Source organism: Meriones unguiculatus, chromosome 11, assembly GCF_030254825.1.
Source record: "Meriones unguiculatus strain TT.TT164.6M chromosome 11, Bangor_MerUng_6.1, whole genome shotgun sequence".
Lineage (NCBI taxonomy): Eukaryota > Metazoa > Chordata > Mammalia > Rodentia > Muridae > Meriones > Meriones unguiculatus.
The window spans coordinates 73,444,119-73,467,553 of NC_083359.1; the positions used below are offsets into that span (position 1 = coordinate 73,444,119).

General features: G+C 44.8%; 1 protein-coding gene across 1 annotated transcript in view; it reads right to left on the reverse strand.

Moving 5' to 3' along the window:
- Positions 1-239: 239 nt before the first annotated feature.
- C11H1orf21 (chromosome 11 C1orf21 homolog) overlaps positions 240-23,435 on the reverse strand; it is a 194,291-nt gene continuing 171,095 nt past the window's right edge. Inside the window, exons 5-6 of the mRNA XM_060364451.1 lie at positions 22,088-22,148; positions 240-2,832 (exon numbers count right to left, since the gene is read on the reverse strand). Of these exons, the coding sequence (XP_060220434.1) occupies positions 2,794-2,832; positions 22,088-22,148 (100 nt within the window). The 3' untranslated portion in view covers positions 240-2,793. The remainder of the gene's footprint in view (positions 2,833-22,087; positions 22,149-23,435) is intronic.

Sequence of the window (23,435 nt, forward strand, 5' to 3'; positions counted from 1 at the left end):
TGCCTCTGTCCATTTCTCAACATTTTTCTTCCTGCGTCCACCAGGTCACTTCCCTCCCTCCTTCCAACGGCCGAGGCCTACAGACATGACAACTAGCAGGACATACCAGCAGCCATACTGGATAAGTCTTCTCCTTATACCTGAGGCAATCTGCCTAATGTTCTGATACGGTGGAGGGCCATATAGTTTTTAATTTAGATCCTTCCAGTTGGTATAGAAAAATAAAGTACAAACACAAATCACTTGACAATTTTATGATTCAAACCAACAAATGGAAAACAGACAGTTTTGAGTGCTGCTAACATAGCCAAGCATTTCATGCCAACCCACTCAACCATCCCATTTCTTGGACCTAATTCTAGAGGCAACTGAACATATCTGAAGATGAAATCACTTTTGTACAGCAAAGAGGTATCCAGCATGAAACACAGGAGACAGAACTGTGAAAAACTGCTGTTTCCTAAACAGCACTTAGGGTTTCATTAACACTCAAAAGGGAGGGTCCCAAGAAACATGAGTGACATCCAAAATGCTAAATGTGACTGAGGAAAAAGACATGGGTTTCTCATCTTCAGGCAGAGAGTGTTGATTTCCTGGGAAGACACTGTCTTAGACACCGAGTAGAGGGGTCAAATGGAAGACATTAACATTCGCTTCATTCTTTCTTGATAAGCATGAGATCCCGGAAATGGCCATCCAGAGAACAGTGAACAAAGTCTCCAGTGAACAAATTTGAGGTGGGGTTTAACAGTTCATTTACAGTTGAGGAAAACTATTTTCATCCTTTGGCCAAAAAAACCATACAAGGGGAGGGAATTTAAAACCCTTGACTACTCGACTCTCCCTGCATTTTTCTGCTTGAAGCAGGATAAAAAGCCTTAGCTTTTGGCTGCAACTCTATTTATGTAACAAGCACAGCTGCTCCCCAAAATAGCTGCTGCTGGCTGCAAGAATTATGGGATTTTGTTGCTAGCACCCGAGTCCATTTTCTATAGCACTCAACTACATTTTCTTTCCCTGACTTTTGCTGCCTCGGGTCTGACAGGAGATGAAGAATCTTGCCATTTTTTTTTTTTTTTTTTTTTTTTTGTGGACAGATCTGAAAGTCAAGTCTCCCTTTGGCAAGAACAGATTCAGCTTCCCATTTTGTTCTGTGGCAGACAATCTTTTGACAATTGGGAACATCTTACCTATCCTTCTTGAAACTATTCCACCTTCCAAAGGTGGCAGTGTGGCTGATAGTGAGGCCCTTGAAATTCACAACCCTCAGAAGAAAAAAAAACAACACAGCATTCCTTTGTGTGTGTGTCTCTCGGTGTGTGTGTGTGTGTGTGTGTGTGTGTGTGTGTGTGAGAGAGAGAGAGAGAGAGAGAGAGAGAGAGAGAGAAGCCCAACCCTGGACTGCTGGCATGGCATTTAACAGGGTGCCCTCCCCTGAAAGTAACAAAGAGAACCCTCGTCAAAGCTATCAAACACGATTAAAAAAATACAAAAGTTATTTTCTCCTTTTGATTGCTATTTACTTGTGACAATATTTGTTAAAAATATTACTTCTGTCTTTGAGAAGAGGTTTTTCTCTTCATATAGTATGGAAAAATAAACTCTACTGAACACACAGTCAATACTTCCCCACCACCAGGGGCTTTTGGCTTTCACATCTCCGAATAACATCACCAGTGTGCATATCCTATGATTTCCAGGTAGACACCTTTTTACCCATACTACTGGAGCTGGAAACACAAGGGGAGGGACAAGGCTCATGTAGCATATTGAAGGGGGAGAATCAGAAAATAGTGTGTTTATTAGCTAACAAAAAGAAAGCTAACGGTGGTTTCCAGCCCTCCTAAGAAGTCACCGGGACGTCCCTCGTCTCTTCCGACCACTTACAGCCCTTCCACACCGTGGCAGATGTCAACAGAGTGTGGGGAGCCATGGAGGCCATCGTCAGGGTCACTGTGAAGGAGGACTAAACTTCCACCCCTGGGATCTTAAAATGCTGAACTGGATGAATGGGAGAAGACAAGGATACATAAAAACAGTAAAATGTTTATTTCTTAGAAAAAAAAAAAAGAGTGAGGAAGAGGGATTCAAGATGATTGTGGTCACACTTCTGCATGTGAGCAAAGCCAACACTACACGCTTAATCCTGCACCCAGAGTCCTAGGAAGTGGAACCACCTACTGCTCGCCCCTACGTCACTTCCAGGAGTCAGGTCACGACATGCTTTTAGTCAACTGTGGCTCTTCTACTTTTGAGCAGAGAAACAAGGCTCACCATGGCCACCATCCCATGTCCAAAGCCTCCCATTACCAGGAGAAGCAAGGCTCAGGGCACCTCTGGACCACTTGGAAGAGATGGAGGAGGAAAGAAGGGGAGGGGCTGCCTGACATCAAAGCAGAACCAGGCTAGAACTGGAGTCTGTATGAGAGTTCACCTCTACCTCAACCTCATCTTATAGAAAATAGGCCGGAGAGCATCGTAAAACCAATAGTATCTTTAAGGTGAATTGCAGAATTTTGCTGCATACTTGGACACAAGAGAAGTGAAAAGTTGCAACAAGTTTTAACTAGCAGCAACAAAGAAAGTTCCAGAACAGTTTTTGTGTTTGTGTTTAGCAATATTCCTTGGCAGGTTCATTAAGAAACACTGTAATTAAATGGGGCATACGATATGGACCGGTCTTCGTTTGCTATAGTGCTGTTCAGTGAAGAGAACCGACCTTTGCAAAGGTTTCAACTGGGATGTAACCTATTTACACAGTAGTAGCTCCTTGTCTGCGTGGAAGAATCGACGCTATGTGATATCCTCTTCTTCAGAACAGTAATCCCGACCCTGGGAACGAAAAGAAAAGGTCATGTGAATAAAAAGTCAAACCAGGGCCTGGAAATAGTTGCTGCTGGCCCATTTTCTTCTTTAAGTCTGCTTTGTAATGGAATCCAGTCTTCCTTGGTGAGGAGCGCTGGCTGATTTTTAGCTCTAATTATCTAAAGGCATGATAGACCAAGCCCATTAATAAGCTGTTTAAAAAATGCTGGCAAGAACTTATGTCAACTTCCATTACAGGCAAGTATGACATACAGCTTACATCAAGAAATCAAAGGGATGATGCAGCTAGGAGTCTTTGCTCTCACCAAGAAGACTTGACAGTCACTTTTCGGGGCTCACGTTCTCCAGCTCCCTCCGCATGCCTGGGACTTAAAATGTCATAGGAGGACAGTGTGGAATCGAGGGATGCCTGAGTTTTTAATTCACCCTAAAAATGGCTTAAAGGAACAGCAAATAAGGAGTTTATGAACACGTGTGATAGATCTGGAGCTTGAATGACTTCAGGGACAAGAGGCTTTGATGAGCCTGCCAGCAAGCAGGTTCTTGGCAGGTTTGAGGACATGAGGGAGTGGCTGTCTGAGCATCTTCTGCCCCCTCTCCACTCTATGAAGACACAGCTGGGCCCAGGACTGAGCTTCCGTGTCTGACCTGGCTGGGTTGTTCTGATCTGAGGGCAAATCTCCACAGATAGCACGAGACAAAAGTAGCTAAGTTAGATTGTTTTGTTTGTAGCATTCTGCTGGCTTTTCTTTTCAAATACAATCTAGATGCTCTAAAATTTGGGGACAAGTGCTCCCTTAAAAACAAACACTTTGACTCTATAACACATGAAAATAAGAACCTCAAACAATATAACTAAAAGTTGTGTATGACAATGGATGCTTCAGTAGTTTATCCTACTCACATAAGCAAGCCATTGTCCCAAGCTTGCCTGCTTGCTTTTCCTTCCTTCCTTCCTTCCTTCCTTCCTTCCTTCCTTCCTTCCTTCCTTCCTTCCTTCCTTCCTTCCTCCCTCCCTCCCTTCCTCCCTTCCTCCTTCCTTTTTCAAGACAGGGTTTCTTTGTGTAGCCTTGGCTGTCCTGGAACTCACTTTGTAGACCAGGCTGGCCTTGAACTCATAGATCACCTGCCTCTGCCTCCCAAGTCCTGAGATTATTGGCTGTCCTGAAACTCACTTTGTAGACCAGGCTGGCCTTGAACTCAGAGATCAGCCTGCCTCTGCCTCCCAAGTGCTGAGATTACTCACCACCACAACCGGCCCAAGCCATTTTCTTGTTAACTCTTTTATAGTACATTTATTTCAGGCAACTTCAATGCCAATAATGTCAATGTTTCTTTTTTTTTGTTTGTTTATTTCATTTTTGTAGTTGATGTGTATTAAGTATTGGCAGCAAACAATTCTTTGTTTACGTGTATATACTCTTTTGATTTCAGGATGAATTCATAATATTATAAATCATACTTTATTACAATAAGGAACTACAACTTTGGCTACTAGAGGTACTTTTATAACCCCCAGCCCAGCCCACAGTTCCTTCCAGCACATTCAGTAAACTTTTTTTTCCTTCACAAAACAAACCCAGAACTTTCTAAATAATTGGAATCCATTCTTTCTTTAAATATCTATCTGTCCGTCTGTCCGTCCATCCGTCCGTCCGTCCATCCATCCATTCATCCATCCATCCATCCATCTATTTGAGGCAGATTTTCTCTGTGTAGTCCTGGCTGTCCTAGACTCGTTTTGTAGACCATGCTGGCTTTGAACTCACAGCTATCAGCCTGCCTCTGCCTCCCTGAGTAATGGGGGAATCCATTTTTAAAAGCACCAATGCTTAAATTTAAAAAAAAAAAATATATATATATATATATATTTTTTATTCCTCCTTTGTTATGTATATGTGTAATGAGAATATTTCACACTTCCCTAAATCTCGGGTCACTACAATGAATTATTAATCACATGTCCGGATGCTAATCTTAGCCGTGTTTCTTGCTCATTTTGGTACCTTTTTGTTCAAGTTGCCTCTTTCAGTCCCAGTTTTCGCATTGATGAAATAAAAATGATGACAGTTATTTGCCATGGTTGTTGAAAGTTAGCATTAACAGTGTCTAGACAGTGACTTGCAGTTAATTTGTTCATAGTGTGTATTTACATGTATGTAAGCATTGTTTCATATGTAAAAACAAAGCAAACATACAGAAGCTGCCATCCAGTGCAGCCTTGGGATCTGCAGAAGCAGGAGCAGTCACGGGTTCCTCGCCTAACCACCCCAGACTGCCTCGTCTGTCACAATCAGTCACTGCTTTGCCTCATTTAGTTTCTTCCACCATTAGACTGCAGTCCTCCGTGCCTTGCAGAACGAGGTTTGATTCACTTGTGGCATAAAACCTCTAGCAGACAGACAAAATGGGTAACCAGTGCTCCCAGGAAGAGTATGTAGGTAGCAGTCATCCTCATGACAGCCTTCCGGGTGACATGGCCCAGGCTGAACAGCATCCCTAGATGAGGCAGGAGCTACTGTCTCCGCCACCTGTCGTAGAGCTGTAAAGGAGACCCTCAAGGTCTGTGACGGCTGAGAATTCATCTTCCGACGTGGAAACAGGACTCAAGTCCAGCAGCAGGAGGCTGCAACCATCAAGCGATGCCCTCCCTGTGGCGTCAAGTCAGGAGGCTCAGAGTGGAGCTGCTGGTGGATGCCGGGCATGGAGCTAGACTGGCAGGGCAGGCTCAGAGTTTCCATGGAGATCTTATTAGCATAGAAAAATGGGACCTGAGTAAAATAATAAGCTTTGGTTTCCCAGGCACAGCTATGATCTCTATCCAATAGGGCTGTGATCAGGGTTATGTGCAGAAATATACATCATTCTGTCAGGTAGTCAATAAATGTTAGCTGTTGCCACTTCTGCTGCCATTGTTATAAACATTGGGTTTGCACATGCTCCCAGCAGGGACGAAAAGCCTTATTTGTGAGTGAGGGCTGTGGTCATAGGTGTGATCTGATAGAGGCCAGAGAACTTTCCTCCCTCCACAGCAGTGTGGCCCCCACTGATCTGAACCCTGATCCTTGTACATGAATACAAGCTTGAGGGCAAAAAAACTCAAGTCCCTTCCCACCTTGTATCTAAATAAAGCCTTACATCTAAGCAAAGGTTTGGGTAGCTCACGTGAGGTTGAGAGGGACGCTCTGCCATGGAGAAGAACCTGACAGCAATCACACACACACACACACACACACACACACACACACACACACACACACCTGTATTTGAAACCTTTTGTATTTATTGATAATACATTCTTTCTAACCAGGAAAAAGAGCTACAAGTTTATAAACCGAAGAACCCAGGGCTAGAGAGATGGCTCAACAGTTAAGAGAACTTGCTGCTCTTGCAAAGATCCTGGGTTCAATTCTCATCGCCCACATGGCAGTTCACAATTGCCTGTAACTTCAGCTGTAAGGGATCTGACATTCTTCTGGCCTCCTAGAGCAATGCAGAATTATGGTGAACACACACACACCACAGACATACACATGTACACACAGACGCACACAACACACATATAGACACACACATAAACACACACTCATACACACACACAGACATACACATGCACACACAGACACATACAACACACATACACACACACACATAAACACACACTCATACATGCACACACACACATGAAAAACAAAAGGAAATAACCTAAAGGACCACGTCAGACCCTCTAAGTTTACTGCTAACACACAAAGGTCCTGTATCATACATTTTGAGGGATGAAGCTGGATAAACCCTCTGTATAAGCAAGACCCTGAAATTTTCATTTCCTGAGAATGTGTTCCCTTAAATTTTTGTGATTACTGAGAAAAGGAGGGGGAAAAAAACCCCACATTAGTTGCTCTGCAGACATCATTTCATTTATTATTCATATCAGCCCTGCAGGGTAGGAGTGGAGCCTCGTGGCTTGTGGGCAAATCTTGGAGAAGCTCAAGATCCCTGAGCTAATCTTTGCCTTTTCTGACTTGATAAGGAAATTTAAATTCCAGTCAGTTTCATTTTTCTTATCACCTGACCTCAGCTCAGAGGACCAAATACTTTGGTAACAAAGCCTTCTGAAACCAGAACATACTGTAGTAAGAAGTACCAACTGCATGGCATCCCATCTTAAGCGGCCTGCGGAACTGCTGGGAACCCCATGGGCACCCCCATTTATACAATGGTCCTCCTGGGCAGGCCAGGAAACCTGCTTCTGCTAACAGGACTTCATGTCAAATTGTTAAAGAACTGCTAAAAACCCAGAATCCTCAAGCTTTCAGCTGTCAGGAGTCAGGAAGTAGGAGTGCACAGGCCGGGTGACACACAGTAAGTCTCGGCTGAAGCATGTCCCTCCGCTCCCATAAAGGGTCCCAGAACAAAAGCCTCTGGAAAGACCCTGAGATGCAACCCGGGGTGAGAACTGTCAGTCACAATTCCAGCCTTGTGCAAAGGACCCATCGGAAGTTTCCCAGGAGGCCCCAAGCCCAGTGCAAGAATGCAAGCTCTGAATGATGATGATGAGGAAGAAGGATTATTTGGAAAAGCCACAGGGGCTTTTTACCTGTACTTTTTACTGCCTTGGGAGGCTGAGGCAGGAGGTCTCCAAGTTCAAGGCAAGCCTGGGCAACTTAGCAAATCCCTGTGCCCTAACAAACAAAAGGGAGGATGTGGCTTAGTGGTAAAATGTCTGCCCAGCATGTGCTGGCCCATGCACCGAAAAACAAAAGAAAACAACATACTGTTCCAAGTACGTTGGAACAGTGCATACCCTTCTTCCTGCAGCCCCAGAGAAGGCCTCTGGACCCAGTGGATGTCACTACAGACTGACGGCAACCTTGGGTTCATTTCCTGAGACTTTTATCTACCTCCACTCTCCTTGGATTCTAAATCAGTTTTTCTATCTTCTTATTTTAAAGATACATCCAAACCAAGAATAACCCCACACTCCATAACCCCACACTCCAAAACCAGAATATCATATCCTAGAAACACAGCTTAAACTGCATGGAAATTAAGTGTCTGACAGTCTATTAAAGATTTACCATAGCCACAACACTGAACTTTTGTTAACTAAACACTTAAAATAGCCTCAAAGGAAGTAGATGGCATTCCTGAGGATGACACGCTACACACACACACACACACAACTAATACTAATAATTCGAAATTAAATATTTGTGGCAGCCAGTTCCTGAAGGTGTACAGAGGTTCATTGCTAGCTGCAGTACACAGTGGTACGCCTGCCTCTAACGTGGCCTGGCATCCCCATTAAGCCAGGTGAAGAGGCATGCCTGATTATAGGTGGGAATGGAGACGGACTACGAGCAAGTAGGAAAGTCATTATCAATGTAACAGAAGTGTTTCAACATCAGAGTGCGCTGATAGCTCTGCGGCCGGGCCAACTTACTAAAAAACCTTCCACCCGTGCACGGAAAATCAGTGAGCCTTATGGCGCCTAGATTACAGCCTGATGAAGCTGTCAAGTTTATGACTGCAGGTATTTATATGACAGCGCTTTTATCAAATATGGAAAGGTTGTCTGAAAACAGATACTAATACACGTTCATGTACTGCCTACCACCAGACAGACAGACAGACACCCCCAGCAGTATCACGCACTTATCACGCACTCTCCGAGCCTCAGGCATTTATTCACACACGCTGAGTACTCTCTTCCCTTGTGCTTTCTTCTCCAGCATTCCCTGCCTGGCTACTTACGTCTGTATGACCTGAGGGGTCAGGCAGGGCTTCCTGCTCCCCTGCCCTTTGGTGTCTACCTGGATCCTGTGTGTTTTCCCATCACAGCACGTGTGAACACTCTGCCTTGAAACGAGGCTGGTGAGTGTTAGTGATCAGAAAGTACCCTGGCATTCTGATGAGAGAAGGAAGCTATTGACATGCGTTAGACCCCACTGGAGGAAGCCCCCCGCCCCCTTTAACAGTTCTACTGCATTCAGGATGGGCAGAGGTCAGACCGGCTTATGTTGCCAGGATGGTATGGAAATGAGGAGAGGGCAAGGAAGGGGTCTAGCAGTTGGTACTGGCATCCCACTGTTCATTAGTCACCACTTTTATTTAGTTAAGTAGTTCCTATGTGAAGCATGTCTACTTTGCTTTTGCCAGTCCCGGGAAATGAAACTACAGTTTTGTGCATGTTAAGGCAGGTGTTCCGCCACAGCCACACACTTGGATTTGAATGACCGCTATCATTCTGTAACAGCCTCTTACCTGGCACTGTGGAGGACTTTCCTGCTCTCTGAGCAGCAAGGAGCATTTTGGTCAATACAATGTGATTGCCCCATCTGAATCCCTGTACATGAATTCAACGGGGATTTCCCTTCTCTGCCGGGCTAGCTCACAAGCTGCTCCTCTAAGGTATCACCATCCTGGGGCAATGGCATCCAAACGTCCATGGAAAGCGGACACTGTGCCTTGAATCAGGGTAACCACACTCACAGCTTCAGCACCTAAGAGCCACTTGCCAGGATGCAGAAAAAACCCAATGGAGAGGGGGCTGGGGGCAAAGAGCAGCCTGTGGGACTGGGGTCTTCCAGCTCCCCGAAGGGCTGTGGGCTGGAAGCAGATGCCTTTCCCCACGGCTGAAAATGTCTCACATCACTTTCAGCTCCATTTTCATTTACAGTGCAATGACAGCTTACAACAACAGTTTTAAATGCTGAAGAGATGCTGAAGAAAACAAAAAATAATTAGCTGCCCTGTTAAAGTCTCCTCCCCCAGCTTATTTCATTAGAGAAATCAATGGAGGCATTAATGGCTGTCTCTGTCTCTAATGAGCTTTATTCTAATTAGAGCCACACATTATTACTTCAGTTGGGAAAAGGCCTGGTTGGTGTGGCGCAGCGGAGCATGACAGCCTCTGACTGCTGCTCTGGCCACACTCAGGAAGGATCCCTGGGATAACAGGAGCGATGACGATCCTGGTGTACAGAACTCTTCATTCAAGACAGAAGCCATATTAACTAGCCCTCCTCCCGCTGCCATGTTCACTGCACCCACACCACCATCCGCCAATGGCAAGGACAGCTCAGGAGCTTTAAAGGTCCTGTTTCCCAAGCTTTGTCTGATGTGGTACTTTTATCAAAGATGCTTTATCAAAGGCCACTTCCCCACAGGAACAGTAATGGGAAGGAGGCAAGGATAAAGAACTTGGGATGCCTATGTTCTCCAGGCCATACTGAACCCAGGTCCCAGAGCAAAGACTGACAAACTGCCTTTAGCAGGACCACCTACTGTGAGGCTCTGTTCCATCAGGCCCCTGCTGCAGCCTAGCAAGAACAGCCAGGCACACATGAAACATCCGTGAGGCCAGCCATGCTGGTGCCAATTATCCCGACACTCAGGAGGCAGAGGCAGGAGGACTTCATTGTAACTTTGAGGCTAGCCTGGACTACTCAGTGAGACACTGTTTCAAAATGACATCAGCCATAAAACCCTCAAGAACTATGTCTGTGGCTATCAAAATTGAATTTCATGTAATTTGTCAAATAGTGCAAAATCTTTTTTTTTTTTTTGTTCCTTCAGCCAGCACTTAAACATGTGAAGACCATTCTCATTTTGTGGGCCAGATGTGGCGTGGTTGCTGTTTGCCTGTTCCTGTCCCAGAAAGCACACTGCTGACCTGTACCCACACCGAGAGGTCAACACTGCTCTTTTCCTAAGGCTCAGACACCGGAGTGGATTTCCACCCTGAGTGCTTTAGCACTTCTTCCAGGAAGAACTGAATTCTGCAAGGTAGCAACTTGTAAAATATTGCTCACAATCCACCAACGAGGAAACAGTATCAGTGAAAATTAAATTTAATAGTTCATCTGCTATCTCATCTCCCCTCTGAATTCCAATTTTCAAGTTTCATCTGCTCCTTCATTCATCTACACGTCATTCTCCTGTGGCTTCTATCTCATGACAGGCATAATTTTTTTTTTTATTTCATTCTTTCTCCACTGGACATTATCTTTCTTAAAATTTTCCTGTTGAGATTGTGTATATGTGTGTGTGAGTGTGTGAGTGTGTGTGTGTGTGTGGGGTATGTTGATAAGCAGATGTGCCATAAATTTTTGTGAAAGATTTCCAGGCTAACTGGACGAACTTGATTCTAAGAGAGTCTTAATTAGTGTCTTGTTGCATAGTTTCTTGGACCAAGCCAGGAACTCTAGTATAACCTATTTGGTGGTTGGGGGCTTTGTGGGTCTTCCAAGGCTCATTTGCTTCTGTAACAACTGGCAAATTGAGATTTGAATTCATTCACCTCATGTCAGAGATGTGATTCCAAATTCTCTAGAGCTTTTATAACCTGGAGTGACTGCGCTTACTCAAGAATTTATAGTGAGGATGGATGTTTGGGAACACGTCACATCCCTTTTCTCCTTGCAGTTAACCAGTGATCGACAGTAAGAGTCTTGGGCCTGTCAGCTTGTCTGTTGGATTACAGATGCCTCCCTGTTGCCCCTAAAGCCACTAAGGCTCTCTTGATGTTGAGTGGCCTAGGTCATCACAGCGGAGAAGTGAAGGATGGTGCTTACCACTCTTACTGCTCCACAGACTAGGCCCGCTGAAGATGGCAAGCATGGTCAATTTTGAACATGGTTGCTTTCCTTCCTCCCCACAAGGCGTGTGGATCTGGAGGCCACCTTCCCTTCCTGTCTCCTTGGCTTTCAGAACAGGGAGCACAAGAGCTGTGAATGGCAGAACCTGAGCTAATCCAGGAGGAAGTAGAGAGGCCTCATGACTACGTCTTCTGGGTTAGAACACCACACGTGGCTTCCTTCTTCTTACAGGGCGTGGCGAAGGCAGCCAACCTGCCCTCATCCCAGAGAGGAAAAGGAGCAGGGTCAGCTGAATTCCACTGCATATCTGGGGTTGTCTGCCGGCCAAGCCTAACCCAACCTATTTTCCCAGGATGCATGTTGGGAGGATGGCGACCAAGTATGGATCAGACAAAATGTAAGAGGCCAAGCTACAGAATCAGCTGTATGGGAAGACTTTCTGGCTTAATCAGCGTTATCAAATGCTGATTAAATTATGACTTGCCGCACATCTGACCAAATGGCCAACAAGTACAGCACTTCATAGAGGCTGGGCAAATTCAGATGTATGTTTGGCTATGGCTATGGGAGCCTTGGGAATAGAGGTTTCAAGTGAAACCTAAAATAGAAATGTTTCAGGTGACGCAGTGCATGGCCCACTGCCCAGATGTTAATGCTTCCTGGAGATTTCCTTCTGCACAGCTGTGCATGCTGGGGGCAGTGAAGGTGTGAGCAAGGCCAGTGACCATGTTGTGATCTGTTTTCTTTCCACTTGACATTTTCTCATAAAAATATTCTTGTTTTCATGAACTTCTCTTGCTTGACTTTGAGAAATTTAAGTTTTGGAGTGGCCTCTTTCGGGTCTTGGCTCCAAGATGACAAGAAGAAGAAAAGAAGAAGGTGGAGGAGGAGGAAGGAAGAAGAAGAAAAAGAAGAAGAAAAAGAAGAAGCAACAACAGTCATGCTAAAAAAGGCCGTGGCCATGTGATCTGCGCGCCTGGTACGTGCCCAAGGACAAGGCCATTAAGAAGTTCGTCATTCAGAACACTGTAGAGGCTGCTGCTGTCAGGGACACATCTGGAACAGCGGTCGTCGACGCCTTGTGCTTCTCAAGGTCTGTGTCAAGCTGCATTACAGCGTGAGCCAGGCCATTCACAGCGAGGTGGTCGGGAATCGATCTCACGAAGCCAGGAAGAACTGGACACCCCCACCACGACCTTCACCAAGGCCCATGTAAAGACAAAAGGCTTTGGTGACAGAAGGACAGAGAAAAAAACACTCTGGACAAATAAAATGGAAGTTATACTTAAAAATATAAAAAAGAATGGGTGAACACTGTATGGCTACCACTCAGACATAAGAACTGCTCATATTTTGTAACATGCATCTATCTTTCAACCTGCAACCTAGGAAATGAAATTACAACGGCTACAAGTTTGGTATTCATCCTTTAAGCTTTTTTTTTTCCCCTGACGCTGGGACCTGAACTCAGGCATAGGTTTTTCCTCTACCACTGAGTTCTACTTCCACCTAAAGTTCTTTAGAGACTTTAATATTCCTAACGTATCGATAATGTGTTAGATATACCATCAAACATATTACTCTTTTATTATGAAATATATTCCTTTATGTGTGTCTGAACATTTAAATATGTAGCGTATGAATACTTGCCAGCTATAAATATTTCCTATTGAATATAGCATACTAATATGAAAGTGTGCACATGCATGGATCATGCCTGTCAAGACCCGATAGACAAATGGTACCTGGTATCTATTTGCTGAATATAAGTATAAAAATAATATAATGTTCTCACAATATCCATTTTTTATACAATTACTCTATTCATTTAATAATATTTACAAAACATAACGGTGCCATCTATATATCTGGTTCACTTCTTTTAACTGCTGTATAATACTGGGATATAGAAGATTTAGTTTGTTGCTGTTGAATGTTCAGTTGCTACCAGCTTTTACATTTTTCATTTTTGCAATTTAGCTCAGACCGCTCTGGTGAACTTTATTGTACATATGTAAGAGAATTCCAAGAGTCTATACCTACTAATGTGAGACACAGTTTTTAATAGCTTGAATTACATACACTTCACACTATATGTATGTACATAATTTAACAAAAAACACTTCTGATGTTTTAAATATTACAAATGTATTCCAAACTAGTTCTGGATCTGTGTCTGGGAATTATTCAGCATGTTAATAAGGTGGACGCTGAATCAGGATGTTCCCCTGGCTCCTTGTGTCTGTCATTACTCACTGGGTACCCAGAGAGGAGGCAGCTATGATTGCCCAGCTCCAAACTTCCAAAAATCAAGATTGAACATATGAGTGTAAAACATTTTGGTGCTGCTCTCATAGATAGTGTAGTTAGGAAGTAGAATTGGAGGGAGAGCAGTCTAGAAGGGGCAGCTGCCTCTAGAAATGAACAGACTATGTCTCCATGCAGAAGATTCCCGGGAATAAGAGATCCCAGAATAAATACTTAAAGAACTCTGCAAGCACATCATGATTCTCCATGGCTGACAGACACTAGTCAGCCTCATTCTTTGCTGAAGAGGAAGGTGAAGTGGGAAGAATGGGTAGGACATTCTCCGTGGGTCCTTACAACTTGGCAGTTATGTCCCTGCGTTAGAAGCATCTGAAAGCAAGTCCTCTGTTCTAATGCTCTATCCTGTACCTCCCCTGCTGCTGGCCCATTCTGGTCCAGAGACCTGAGTGACCATGCTTACCCTAGAACCGAAACTTACTAAAGGAACCAACGCAGCCAGCCTCTCCATCTCTGTGATGTTGATAGTGCTTCTTTTTCTAACTTTTTTTGGTCACTGTTCCTGTTACAAGCTTTCTGGGGCTGATATTAATGTAAAATTTTAAAAGTCTCATAAAAGCAAGTTGTAAAAAACTTACAGGAGATTAAAGGAAGCTTCAAACAGGAAAAATCCAGATGAGGATTCAACTGTACCCTCTAATTAACTGACTCAATCTGTAGTCATAGGACTCTTACTGCAGAAGGTTATGCCACAGAGCAGCAAGCTGGCCAGTGTGTAGGAGGTAGCCTATTCAAATATCCTACGTCCATCTAAGAAGCGATGCCTGCCACCAGAAGGATTGGCTTTGGCAAGGCTTGAGCTAAATTCTTCACTTTTGGTTTCTATTATAGACCTCTCAATGTTCGGTGATGTGTGTACCCAACTTCAAAAGAAGAACCACTGGACACAGGGCATCTATGCCACAGCCATAGCTCGGTGTATATATTTTCTTTAATTTCCCAGGTTACCATTATTATCCTAATCTTCCTGGCGTGGAAACTAAGGCTCAAGAGTTTAAATGATTAGCTTGAGTCATGTAGCTGGAGCTAGTTCCTGGATTTGGCCCAGGTTTGAAGCTTTCTCTCGCGTAGCGATCTTCCTCTAGACCCAGCAGACTGAGTTCCCTGGCAATGTACCTGCTGTGAACTCCCATGCTGTTCCAAATTGTTAAAAACATCTCCTATCCAGGCCAGCCAGGGCATCTTCCCAACCATGCCTCCATCTCTTACAACCCTTTGGCTGTTGAAGACCATTGGTCTATCTGTAGAGCTTACTTATCCAACAGGCGTCTTCTGTCTTAAGCTATGTTCTAGAGAAACAAAGACAAGTGAGATTCGGTTTTAAACTTAAGAGATTTGCTTATTGCTTCCAATGTTTTTGACTTTTTCAGCACTGGAATTGAACCTAGGGCCTGCAAAATGGTAGCCAAGTGTGCTCTAACAGGAGGTTACATTTCCAGCCCCCTTTTTACTTTTGATTTTGAGACAGGGTCTCACTAAATTGCCCACAATGACTTCCATGTTATGCTGTAGCCCACGCTGGCCTTGAAATTACAATCATGTTCAGCCTTCTGAGCAGCCGAGATTTTAGGTGTGTGCTACCACACCTAGCGAGGTATTTTCAAATAACAGAGCCAAGTAGTTACCAAGATTGACACTCTATCCCTGGGTGCTTGCTGTACAGACACAGTAATGCTCATGGATGCCAAATTCAAATGGTAGAAGGGCTGCCAGGCAGAAGAGAGATAGACAGCTGAAGAATAATGGAGAGCAGAAATGGAACGGAACCAGAACCATGGACCAAACAATACAAGCATCCCGCTGCTCTGAGTGATACTTTGGGGCTCCCTGCCTTGTCCAGTGGCAAGATGAAGACATTTACCGACAGCTTTATTACGCTGAGCCCACAGGGTTGTCAGCAATGCCTTCCTCATAGCAATGACATAGCTTTTCTTTCATTCATCACTCTATTGTCTCAGAACCTGAATACTTCTCCTGTGGCACCCCAACGAACCTGGCTGACAGAACTTCAAGCATTCTCGGAAATTCAAGCTCTGCACAGAAAAGTGAGCAGATGCTTCAAGCTTTTTAGGCCCATTTGTTCCCCCTGACTGTCTCCTTGGAAGTCCCGTTCATGCCCCTTGACTGTACTAACAATTCCTATGAGCTAGAGGGGAATTCTGGGATTCTTAAAGGCCAGAGTGTGTTCACATTTCACTAGAAGTTTCGACACCAGGGTCACTGTCACAGCGATTATTAAGTCGTCAGCATAAAGCTTTGAAGCAGGAATAAAAACAAAACAGGAGTGAGTCATATCCTTGCTCTTGGTAATCACAGCTTTAATTTGGCTATACAAGTAGGAGAGAGGGATGGCAAGGGAAGAGGGTGAAGGGAGAGAGGCAAAGGATTGGGCTACAATTTGATGACATGCTCACCATGGAGGAAGAAATATTGCTATTGCTCTCTCTCTCTCTCTCTCTGTGTGTGTGTGTCCATCCGTCCATATTCCCCCATGCATGTGTGTATGGAAGCCGGAGGTTGATGTTACTGTTTTAGCTGGCTTTGCTGGCAAAAAAGCCCCAAGATGCTCCTGGGTCTCCTCCCTCGGTTCTGGGTAACAGGTGTACACACTGTACCCAGGTTTTTACTGGCTGTTGAGGACTGAAATGAGATCTTCATGCTCAAGCAAGCACTCTATGGACTGGGTCAACTCCCCCAGCCCTGCAGGAAATTGTTCTATTTACTGATAATAGCAGCCAAGCCCACCTCCAAGGAACACAAAGCACAACTTCCATTTGCATGTGGGGTAGGCCGGAAGAGGATCACTGGGGGGGGGGCGGGGGGAGTAATGTCTGCCTGTGAGTGTGTGATGTCATAATGAAACCCATTATTCTCAAGGCTAACCATAAAGATGATTTAAAAAAAGAACCCTAGATAAGTTGGGATGTTATACAAAATATACAAGAAATGAAGCTGAGGGAGAGCTAAAGGGGGCGGGATTTTAGAGCTGGAACCTGCAGGTGTAGAATCAGTGTTTTAACCAGATGGGGGGGGGGAGGGAAGCACTAATAAGTTCTTAGAAGACCATGTTCCCAATGGCTTATGGAGGTCAGCTGCAGCCCCGCTCAGCCACGGCAGGTGAGAACAGTTCAGACGCACACAGTGAGCTTCCCCGGACAAACTGGCAGGCCTCGGTCTGGCACACTAGTGTTGCTTTCACATCTGTCTTGAGGGGCACAGAGAGGAAGTTTTTATTTGGTATCCAAAGAGGAGGATAGGGAAAGTCTCCACATACACCCTACACAATCTAGGAAATGCAAATGAGGAGACAAGGGAAGACAGGCTTTCCCTCTACAATGCTAGCTTTGTAAAAAGAACAAATTGGAATTCCTGGACGTTTCCAGGAGAGATGGACTTTCACAACTCAAAACTTCTCAGCATGACTCTTAGCACAAAGCTCCAGGTGAAAATGGATTGAATAAATTCTAAAAAAAAAAAAAAAAAAAAAAAAAAAAATTAAAAAAATCTAAAGATGATTTGAGCTGTGTTTATAGTTGTCTTCATGCTTGTATTGACCAAAGAGATACTTAGCTATGTTTTAAAAACCCAGGAAAATTACACGGAAGAACTCAATTTCCATTTGGGCTATCTACATGATAGTAAGGATTGCACTGAGCCAAACACATGCACTAAGAAGGGGTATTTTGATTTTTGGGAGCTTAATGCTTCTACAGTACCTAGAACAGCATATGCAAAAGGATGAGTTGTAGAGAAGAGAGTAGGAACAGAAAGACACAGTTTACAGGGCAGGGAATTGTCTGCACAAGCCAAGGGAGTGCACGGCAGATGGAGTAACGCCGTTCTTTTACATATACACGTATCTGGGCTTGGGGCAAAGAACACTTGCCCGGCAGGCCCCATGTATGAGGCTCTGGGTGTGATTACCAGTAGCAAAGACAAAAGAAGCAAAACAAAGAGAAAGAAAAGGTACCCAGTAGTGGGAACATTGTTCACGCTGAATTTATAACACTCCACGTCTAGAAAAGGTTCTACCCAGCACACAGATAAGTCAGAAATGGTGTTTTTGTTGTGCCAAAGACATCCTGTTCTATCCTAGGTGCAAAAGGAAATCTTGCGTTAGATGGGAGCCGTGAACTTGGTTCTGAGTGAAAGGAGACAGAGTTTCAGTCATGGCAACTTGCTGGGACAGGACTAGATCATCTCAGATGTCAGAACTCATAAACGTCTGAAAAACATAACTTAAAATGCAGGTTTCAGTTTTTGCCAGTTTTACCCTGAACTACTAAGCAATCTTTTTATAATTGTGGGGGGGAAAAAGCTAGTAGTGGAGAAGCTAAATAAACAGAAAAAGATATTTATCATTATAGTGGGAACAAAATACTTCTTTCTTTCTTTCTTTTTTTTTTTTTTTTTGGTCTAAACAAAATGTTATCAGCATGCTGAACATCTTTTGAGCCAATATGTGAAATTTGGTAATTGATCCGAAGTGAAGTTTTTAATGTTGAGTCAGACATATGGCAATATTTTACTGAAAACAAAACAAAACAAAACAAAAACACACATTTAAAATGTTTCTATACTGACAGGAAACTCCACAGAGCACCATCATCCACCTCAGGCTTTTACACCGGTGGCAGCCTCTGGTCTCTCAGAAGTCCATGAACTTACTCTTTCCTAGGTCCGCTCTGAAACAGGGTCAAATTCTTACAGATCTAAGATCACCTCTCCCTTGCATTAAGTAGCATAGCCATAGGGAACACTGGGGGTGGGGGAGAGAATGGCACGCAGTTCGGGGAGGCGAGTGACGTCTGCAGGAAGGAGCTACTGGGGAACTCATGATCCTGTAATGCAAGTGAAAAATACAAGAGGAGATAGCAGAACATATGTGTTATGAAGGAACAGGGGAGAATCCGGGAAGCTAAAGGTTTGAGTGGGCATGGGGATGTGGGTGGTGAAAAGAAGATGTAGGGGTGGATTAGCTCTAATTATGGATTATAATTATGAAGAGGCCTTAGGAAACTCCATTAGTATGTAAGCTAATTAAAATTATTATTATTATTATTATTATTATTTTTGGTTGTGAACCTAGTCTTTAATGGCTGAGCCATCTCTCCAGCCCTTAAAATTATTTTTCAAAAGGAGTTTGAACAGAAGTACTCCACACCAGTGAATAATGTCGCTCTCCAGAGATACCAGTTTTTAAGTGAAAGTTTCGATGCCAGGAAAGTTTCGATTCCTCAGAGAACACCCAGGGGCACCCAAAGCAGACCAGGCTACAGCCATTGCTCTTGCTTGTTCATCTTAACTAAATGGTAACATCTTATTCCTGGAGACGCGGCACACTTCGGTTGCAGGACACAGAGGAATCAGTCTTGAGACCATCAGAAAATTCTCCCCACAGACTGGCTTCACAGAGCTGGAAGGCGCTATGCAGGCTGCTGGGGGACGAAAGACATCGACGGTTTTATCCATCGATAAAGTATAGCAGCTGCATGCTACAACACTGGCTTCCCAGGCAAGATGTACCCACTGAGGCAACAGTGGCAAGGCCGTTAGTGGGGACAACCAGCTACTCTTTAATTTGAAGACTGCTCTCCAGGAGGAAGTTCATTCCCGGTACCGCAAACATGGTCCAAACTCACGGCTACGGAAATCCTAGGGGAGAAACGATTGGCATTTTTCTAAATGGTCATGTTGGCAAACTGCCTTCTTAATGCTTATATTTATTTTCAAAGCCTCTGCCAGCAGCGGGTAGTGGTTAATGCAGAGGTGGCCTTAGCGTTCGATAAGAGGCTGAGGGTAAGGGACTACGAGTGCCTAGCTAAAGATGAGACACTAATGTCATCCCTGCCTCTGTCCAACACTCAGGGAACCCCGGGGAATGTGAGGGCAGAAGATTGCAAGAGCCAGGGGATGGGAGGAGTGCTCTGAATTGTCCTCTAGACATGACATGGGGGGAGGTGCACACCCAAACTCACAGCAGCCGTGCTTACCCACATAAGACTTTCACAAGATCCAGCCAGTTAAAAAGTCCAGCATGGAAGGGAGTGAGCCTTACAAGGCCCGGCCCGAAGCTGAGGAGTTACTGGCAGTTGATGGCTGTTGGATAGGAGTCAGTTTTTCTTTTTTTTAGGAATGTGGCTCCTGATAGGTCCCTCATGTCCCCCCTTGTCCACACACATATGAGCAACACTAATGAGACTTGATGGGTTAAAAATTAAAAAAAATATATATATATTACAAAAGAGAACATGAAGTTGGGAGAGAGATGTGATGGAAGGTCCTGAGAGGAGTTGGGAGTGGGGAGTGAAAGATGGATATGATCAAGGCACATTGGATACATGTATGAAGTTTTCAAAAAATAAATAAAAATTAACACAACGCCTAACGGAACTCAACATAAGGGAAGGGAGTGTCTAAACAGACAGCTCCATCCATGAAGTATTTAACTTGCAAACACAAAGACCTGAGTTCTATCTCCATAACCCACATTAGAAAAAAAAAAAAAAGCCAGGCATGAGAGTACAGGACTGTAATCCCAGTGTTGGGGAGGTGGAGACGGTGGATCCCTGGAGCTCGCTGGCCATCAGGTAAATCCTAGGTCCCATTGAGAGACCGTGTCTCAACACACAGGGCAGAGAATGACACCCAGGGTTGACCTCTGGCTTCTATATGCACACACAGGCACATGCACCTGATCAAACACGTGCGCTTGTACAGATACACACTAAAAAAACGGAGGTAAGATAATAAAAAATGAAACTCAAGAGGCTGCTCTGCCATGCTTTAATTACAGCAGAGTATGTTCTGAATTCAGTACTCTTTAGAGAAGTGTTTGTAAGTTATCATGTCAGACTTGTAAGTTAACATTACCACTGGGTTCCATATGCTATTCAGGACATGTGGGAGGCATGTGAGTCCAGGTACTGCTTACATTTCTACATAGATCAACTTTGGACTTCTCTGTCAGTGTAAATCCATACACAGCTAGAAAAGCAACCTGGAGACTCTGCTGAGAGACGGAACTGTGGGATTCCAGTCCTGATTACTACAGTCATCCCCATTATCTGTTGGGAACAGGTCTCCAAGAAGACTCCCAAAGACTGCTGAAGCTGGGGACAGCGGCAGACCCCATACATTCTGTTTTCCTAGATACAGTCAGGTGCCATGTAATGATGACAACACATTTAGGGAAACACACCACTAGACGACTTTGTTCCGCAGGCATCAGAGGAGAGCTCCCATGGACCTGGATGGCGTGGTTCAGCCGCAGGCATCAGAGGAGAGCTCCCATGGACCTGGATGGCATGGTTCAGCCACCCAGGGTGGCCTGCTAAGTACGTGAGATGCATGAGAAGGATGTTGATGTGACAAGGCCGCTCTTTCTTAACAGTCAACCTATATTTGGCTATGAGCAGAAGGGACACATGCCGAGACGGCTCTCAGTAGTATAAAAGGTCTATACGTCAGCAGTAGAGCCCTTTGCTGCTGAGCGTCATGTACCATAACCACAAACACTCAGGCGGCGGCGTGGTGCCAACAGCAGAGCTCCAACAGTACCGGGCGAGAGGGATTTCCAGCTCTGTCACAGTCGTAGGTTCCCCTCCCCCCGATTTGTGCAGTCTGATCAGAATATGGTAAGGTCGTGTGTGAACGTACATATACTCACACATGTATAATAAAGCTTAACTACGACTCTGTCAGAGCAAGAGGTCAATGACCGCGAACAGAAACTATGACAGTAGTTAGCCGTTCCTGAAGAGTTACGAATTACTATTTGGATTCTCCATTAGAACTTTTGGACCGTGCTTGACTGCACGTAGCTGCAACTGTAGAAAGGGAAGCCGCAGCTTAAGGGGACTATTGTATTAGCCAGGCAACTGTGGGAAAGTCACTCAGGCATTGTGAGTCTCGGCAAAAGGCAGACAATGGCGCTCTGTGTCATCTGTAACAGCACTCGGCCGGTGCGGTCTGGAGGCAGAAAGGTCATCGCCTAAGAAGGTAGTAATGGAGACAGGTACAAGATGCCCATGAAGAACTCAGAGCAGCGGCAGGCAAACGTGGGCACTTGTAGACTTTTGTAGGCAGCTGCCCTCCTTGCAGTCTGAGGTTTGAGCTTTTCGGCGGCCTCTCCCTGACCTGACCCGCTAGAACGAGCTAGAGCAGCCTAGGACTATGTGATAGGGGCTCTATCACATTATTTCCATATACACTCTTTTTTTGTGTCGTTTTAACTTTCTGTCTAATCCTTTGCCGAAAGATTGAGAACATCACCCTATCTTGCAATTAGCACATTTATCTTGAAATGATGCCGTTTGTTTGTCTTGCCTTCTTACCTTTTCAATTTTTTCATCCAGCATTCTGAAGAATTCTTGTTGGCTTTCAGAGATGTGCATGCTGGAAAATAAAGAAGAGTAAGGGCATATTTCAGTGTTTCTGAGACCACACCCTCTCAAGGGAGCGATGGGAGATGCCTTAAACTCTGGGGCAGACTCTTACCTACTGCAGACTTTCCCACTAATACCTCAGAGCTGCTTTCGAGCAGTGCCATGGCACTGAGCTTGCACATGTTTCCTAAGTCTGCGAGTGCATGTGCTCATGAGGGAAGGAAGACAACTTCCCCTCGGGGGGCAGGGGTCATTTCTACTGATATTACTGAGTGGGGCCTGCCAATTTTTTTTTTAAATCTTTAAAAACACATTTAGGGTTCTAAAAGAACAAAATAAGGACGTGCAATGTGGCATTTTCAGCTCTGTGTGTGACAGAGAAAACTATCCTAGTTAGATGGAAACACGGGTCTTACAGAGGCAGTAGCCCTGGCATACCCAGCTGTGAGCACTGGCTGGAGGCACGAGAGCAGAGGACAGAACAATGGCCTGACACTGCCCTCACCAGTTTCTGCACCTTTGCACCCTGAAATTCCACTGGAATACGTGGAGTCAAGCAGCGCCTTTGAGCAGCCTTTACCCCCATGTGCTTGCCTGTCCTGTGCTGCTTAACTGGCTCAGTTAGATAGCTGGTGTAGTGGGCGGGAATAGCACATTAAAAAGGCAAAGTGAACGGGAATCGTAGGGAAGGGCGTGGCAGGATGGGCCTCAGTGCTGATATGGTCCTTCTAGCCTGTCCGTACTTGGAGATGTTCCACAGAGGTGAAGGGCACTGGATGAAAGACACACACTGCGTTGGTTGCAGTATCTGCGGACAAGGGCGGAGGGCAGGCCTAGAATGGTTTCTTCGCTTTAAGCTAAGTGTAGGCTTCTGCGTGTCATTAGCATGACATGTGTGCTATTAGCATGACTCGTCACCCCTTAGAAGCCACAGGAGGGCACAAGTGTCCTGAAACCATCAGGCTTTCCATGGACTAGACTCCCTCTAGGTGTAAAGCCAAGACTGAAAAATCTGTGAGCACAGGACATCAGCTGTGCTCCGGGAGGAAAACGACGTAAACTTGCGACACCACTAATCAGTTCACAGTTTACAAGGCACTTTCACACATAGCGTGAAATCCTGCCATCCTTTACAAAACCGCTCAAAGAGCGGAGATGTTCTATTTGGGAACTGGACCCTCTTTCGTATGCAGGTTTAAAGGGCAGGGCAAGAATCTGGTATGAAGAGAACACAGTGAACAGCCTTCTCTTTGCAGGATCCTGAGCAGAAAAGACAGTGTGCGTACCACGTTTTCCC